Source organism: Aricia agestis, chromosome 6, assembly GCF_905147365.1.
Source record: "Aricia agestis chromosome 6, ilAriAges1.1, whole genome shotgun sequence".
Classification (NCBI taxonomy): domain Eukaryota; kingdom Metazoa; phylum Arthropoda; class Insecta; order Lepidoptera; family Lycaenidae; genus Aricia; species Aricia agestis.
The window spans coordinates 13575450-13581783 of record NC_056411.1 but is presented as its reverse complement, the minus strand read 5'-3'; the positions used below and the strand labels follow the sequence as shown (position 1 = coordinate 13581783).

Sequence of the window (6334 nt, the reverse complement as noted above, 5' to 3'; positions counted from 1 at the left end):
CCAAAGTCGTAACAATCGTAATAGCTTTCGATGGTTTTATAAGCGTGGCGTAGTGAATGATACCTCCAACTTTACTTATTCGTCCAACAATCCTACCGAGCTGTTCAATTTTCCGACATAAAAAGGTTCTAGCCTCTAGGCACTCTCTCAGCAAACTCTCTTAAGTGATAACTGATAAGTAATAAATATTAATCGTCAGCCGGCTCCGGCTAGGATGAACTTGACCGCGAAGCTGTTATGAGTGTTCGCAGTAGCGAGAGCCGAGTGAGGGGTATCGCTAACCGCCTACCGAGTACCGAGTACCGCTCGCGGGCTCGCGGCTCGTCCCAGTTCCGTAATACCCAGCCGTTGGAACAGTCGTGCGCCGCGTCAACATTATTTTAAAAACAGTTATTATTGTAACGTGTAATTTGCGTGCGCAACGGAAAAATCATGTCAGCGTAGAGTTCCCAATAGTTGGATATTTGACTAAAGTTAAGTTATAGAGCCAAATATGGATTTGACTGGTAAGTAGATGTGTTATTTATATTAATTTATGAGCTCTCTCCAACGATGCTGTATACAGTGTTCCAAAGGTAGAGATTTTGTCGTTGATTTACTATTTACACAGCCACACGTAGATCGGTACACACATAATAGTTAGTAAGATAAAAACAAAATTCACTTTGTAGTCTATGTTTAATGGTTACAACTTACAATAATTTACATAGAAGATTTTAATTCATTTTAATTTATTCATTTAATTTTTGAAGTAACTGCATTTTAGTTTTTTTAAACAGTCTCTTGTGGTTCTTATGATCAAAATATATTCCATCATAATAATAAATATACTTACCTAAGGTTGGGAAAGTAAAAAAAATATATTCTGTACTTAAAAATAAAAAAATTACTTTCTCTATCATATCTACGATTCTTATTTTGTTTTGTAATTGTAAAGCTACGAGGATTATTATGATTGCACTATAAATATGCAGTTAATCCGATTTTCTAAACGAAAAAGGTACCTTTAAAATAAAAATAAATAGTGCTGGTCGGACTCGCGCACTAACTACTGTTGGGAGCACTATAACTCCCCATAAATAAATTATGAAAGAACAAAAATTTTTGTGAGTATTTTAAGTGCCTGCCTGTTGCCATCAATGTTGATTACGAGCAAAAATACTAAAAAATCGCGTTTGTGGAGAGCCCCTTAAATATTAATTTTATTTTGTTTTTAGGGTTTGTTGTTATAGCGGCAAGTGGCAACAGAAATACACAATCTGTGAAAATATCAGAAATCTAGCTATAGCGGTTCTTGAGATACAGCTTGGAGAGTGGAGACAGACGGTTATCTTAGTCTTAGTAATTAGGGCGGGAGTGGGACCCTTAGGGAACCCTAAAAATGGTACGCAGTCGATTATGATTTCGACATTCGATAATAACGTGGAATGTTATATCAGAGATAATAATTAATAACAATAGATAAATACCATTAATCACAATGAAGAATGTTACCTAATTTTGATTATTAGCAGTCCATATTCTCTGTCAAAAATAATAAATACTAGTGAAAGAATTACTTGGATACGTTAATTAGTTTCCGATTTATAAGCAAAACAAGTTGCAACTGTACGACGCGGGCGCCCGGATATGGTGTGACGTCATATCACAATTGCGCCGCGCGGGCCCCATACATTAAACGTGATTTTTTGGCTTTTTTTGCTCTTTATCAATAACGGCAACAGGTAGGCACTTGGAATTTTCACCAAGGCCTTAATTATATGTTTTTTTTTTTTTTTTATGAAATAAGAGGCCAAACGAGCAAACGGGTTACCTGATGGAAAGCAACTTCCGTCGCCCATGGACACTCGCAGCATCAGAAGAGCTGCAGGTGCGTTGCCGGCCTTTTAAGAGGGAAAAGGGTAATAGGGGAGGGTAGGGATGGGAAGGGAATTGGGGAGGGTAGGGAAGGGAATAGGGTAGGGGATTGGGCCTCCGGTAAACTCACTCACTCGGCGAAACACAGCGCTAGCGCTGTTTCACGCCGGTTTTCTGTAAGAACGTGGTATTTCTCCGGTCGAGCCGACCCATTCGTGCCGAAGCATGGCTCTCCCACGTATAATGATATTAAAATAAAATAAAAAATTAAGGGAACCCATACATTAAACTCAAGTCACAAGCGGTTGGTAGTTTTTATAGTAATGTACATAGTATATTTTTTTACATTTATCATGTCCCTACTTTAGAAGTTGGAGGGGGGGTGACACACATTTTACCACTTTGGAAGAGTCTCTCTCGCAAACTATCCAGGTTAGAAAAAAGTGATGTTAGAAACATCAATATGATTTTTGAAGACCTACTCATAGATACGCTACACGCACAGGTTAGATGAAAAAATTTTTTTTTTGTTTCAGTTGTACCTATGGGGACTCCTAAATTTTTTTTATTATTTATTTATTTATTTTTATTTATTTTATTAAGGCAAAAACAGTTTTTTTTTACAAAAATTATTACAAATATGATTACAAATAAACCTAAATTACCATTAATTGCTAAACTATGAAAGATTTAAAGGATGCGTTTGTTAAGTAACAGTCGCGATCACAAAACTAGACTAAGGGGTAACTATAATACACAACAATAATGTGGACTTAAGTTAGTACTAATACAAAATATAATGATATTAAAATTCAGATAATTCGCGTACTTGTTTCTTGTAATCGCGCAACTTTGAGGAGAAGATGTCTACTTTGCATAGATTTTTATTATAATGTATACAAGAACGTCAGGCGTTCTTTGCATAATTTCTATGACAAAAAGGAATGTGAAAAGTGTCTTTAGAACGTGAGGAAAAAGATCGAGGAACTTTAAAGTGTACCAAACTTAATAAGTCTGGGGAGCTGGTATAATTGTTGACAATTTTTATATTTCTTCCATTTTTGTATCAAAATCTTAATGCGGTTCACAGATTACATATACTTTCCAAGTTTCAACAGTATACCTAGCTCTTATTGTTTCGGAGAAAAATGGCTGTGACATACGGACGGACAGACAAACAGACAGACAGACAGACATGACGAATCTATAAGGGTTCCGTTTTTTGCTATTTGGCTACGGAACCCTAAAAAATCCACAGCCGAACATAATATAACCTCCTTTTTGGAAGTCAGTTAAAAATGACGATCACGGTTTTACCTTATGTAATACCGGAATCCGCCTGACAGGGTTGGGGCGAAGATCCTCCAGGGTTACTGGTGCTGCCAGTTTAAGGCAAAGAACTACGACAAAATATTATAGAGAAACAAAACAAAATACATAAGTAATAACACTTTAAGGTGATAATATAATTTGAGCACCCTGTGTAGGGTCAATAATATAAAATAAAATGGCGCTTGCCCATACAAATTACAAAAATTTTGCTCTTTCAGCGCTGCTACTTTCACAGTATAAACACATACACAATATAAAAACATACACACTCTAAAGTATTATCACTTTGTTTTGTTACATGCATCCTTTATTAAAAGTACTATCTATATTCTATAACTATCATCAATGTTCATAAATCATAATGTAACATTCATGAAATGAGAGAATCACCGTTTAAACCATAGATAAAGTATTATAGTATAGATGTAGTCTTAGCCCGTCATCGCCTGTTCATTTTGTGCTTATTTTTAACCGACTTCCAAAAAACGAGGAGGATATTCGGCTGTGGATATATATTTTTTTATGTTCGACCACTACTCCGCCGTTTGTGAACCGATTTTCAAAATGTTTGTTTTGTTATATTAGGTTTCACTCCAATTTGGTCCCATCTTCACAAAAGTGGTGATCTGATGATGGGATCCATGAGTAATCGAGGGAACTCATCAAAATTTATAGGGAAACATGTGGTGATTTCGGTTTCGTGAGAAGTATTCTAAGCATATGCTACCAACAAGAAATATTTTGCACCGAGGTATACCTGGTATACCGTGGTTCGGAAGGCGCTGAAAGAACTCCTGATTCTTTATAGATACAAGTTTGGGAGTTTGGCGTTGTTTTAAGAACGGAAAGCATATGCTACTATACAAATTACATTCATCATCATCATCACTACCTTATTATACCATGCATCGTCCCATGGTTATGAACTTATGACTTATGAGCCTATAATGACCCTGTTATTGGTACTTTTCATAGTCTTTAAGATCGAGGCTCGAGTAATTTGTCAAGCGATAATTTAAAAAAATCTATAAGTACCTACCTAATATTATAAACCTGAAGAGTAAGTATGTTTGCTTGAACGCGTTAATCGCAGGAACTACAGGTCTGATTTAAAAACTTATTTCAGTGTTAGATAGCTCATTTATCGAGTAAGGCTATATAATATTATCACGCTAAGACTAATACGACCGAAGAAACTCAAGAAATTTGGGAAAAACGGGGAAATATTAGAAATTACGAACTACTGGAGCAATTTTTATGGCAATATTTGGCACAGATATAGAGTAGACCAAGTGAAGGGAGTAAGCTAAGCTATTTTTTATGGGAAAATATTGTACGGTTTCCGTAAAATTCCTAATTAACGCGGGCGAAGCCGCGCGGGACATCTAGTAAACTTATAAATTATCTTTTTAGCTTACAAAAATACCGATTGAAAAGCCCAAAAAACGTTGTTCAAAACTTACGTATTTAATGTTAAATCCACGTGTTTGAGGCATTCTTTGGCCATTCTTATGGTTTATTATTTAGCGGAACCACAAAACTCAACAATATCTAGCATTAAATGTTCACTAAAAACCTTTATTACACTTTTATTACATGAAATATGCAGACCGACGCCTTTATTATGTCCTTGTAAGTAGGACATAACATTACACGCTTTTGACGCTTATACATCGATATAAGGGCTAAGGCTCTCTCCAGTCTATAGTACCTCAATAGTTTAAACTAGAGATGTCACGAATATTCGGCAACTATTCCGTATTTTGCCTATTCGGCTTCTTTTTTTGCTATTCGGTATTCGGCCGAATAATAAGTACTATTTGGCCGAATACCGAATACCAAACCATGTTAAAAAAACACGTTAAATTCCTCAAAATTATGTATTTATTTCCAAATTACAACACTGTGATGGTTAAAAACGAGCTTTTCAGAATGTTTTGGTAGCAAAATATCAGATACTCTTTTCATCGTAAATGTTACCAGCCTTAAATTACCTCTCGCTATACACGCTACTTCCAGGAGATAAACTTTGGCAAATTTCGAAAGGTTTGGATATTGTTTTTCGTTTGCTAACCACCACTTGTAAGGATCGGCTTTCCGATCTAGACAAACTGTTTTCAAATAAAAATCCAACTCGTTTGACGCAAATGACTCGTTTGAAAACGCAACGAGGAAAACAGGTTGCGAGTCGCAACCTGTTTTCCTCGTTGATTGATTAAGACAAGTCACAACTTGCGACTTGTCTTAATCCAGCTACCACGCCCTCGAAATGTTCAAAGTATTTCGTGCCGAATATTCGGCGCTTCGGCCGACTGCGTTGCCGAATATTCGGTATTCGGCATTCGGCCAATTCACTATTCGTGGCATCCCTAGTTTAAACCACCTAAAACATAAAAGACTATTCAACATTGTTACACCGAAATAAGGATTTTGTATGCGGTTTGCAGGATCGCGTGTAGACGGTAAACTGGTAACGTGACAAAATCACTTAGCAGGTGGTAAAAGAATTGCTTGGTATTTTTAAGTAAGCTTGTAAAATGTAAGCACATCTGTAAAATACCTAACGTTACAAGTTAACAAGTTAGAAGAGTAATTTGCTAACTTGGAACTTGGCCAAATATCAAAGACCTTGAACGTTGGCCCTAAACTTGTTTGTAAGTAGATTATAAATAATATAGTTATTATACCTATATTTTAATGAAAAACTTTGCTACGATATATCTTTCATAGAATTTTAGAGGCTTAAATTGAAACCTGTTTAGATTATAACATAAACAGTCAATAATAATACTTGATTAATAAGACATTCTACTAAACTTTGATTGTTAATGTAGAGACAATTGATGAAAAACCCCGCGCATTTCTACTTTTTTCATACCTACTGTGACGTCACAAGAGCGCTTTAGTGATGGGAATACCCGTACGCGCGGAATCGATTCGAAATTCGCTCTTGTGACGTCACAGTAGGTATGAAAAAAGTGACACGCTCGTGTTCATACAAATTGGAGCGACATGGCGCTTCTATCTTGATCTATTTCTGTGGTTTGTACGCTATTCGCCCAACTTGAAATAATTGTAAGTCTGCGGTGACACTTAAGTTTTAAACCAAAAACAACTTTTTTTAAATAATTTGGTAGATTCATCT

General features: G+C 35.9%; 1 protein-coding gene across 1 annotated transcript in view; it reads left to right on the top strand.

Annotated features, from left to right (window-relative positions):
• The first annotated feature begins 224 nt into the window (after positions 1-224).
• Positions 225-6334, top strand: part of LOC121727741 — a 16482-nt gene continuing 10372 nt past the window's right edge. The window contains exon 1 of the mRNA XM_042115722.1: positions 225-506. Coding sequence (XP_041971656.1) covers positions 494-506 — 13 coding nt within the window. The 5' untranslated portion in view covers positions 225-493. The remainder of the gene's footprint in view (positions 507-6334) is intronic.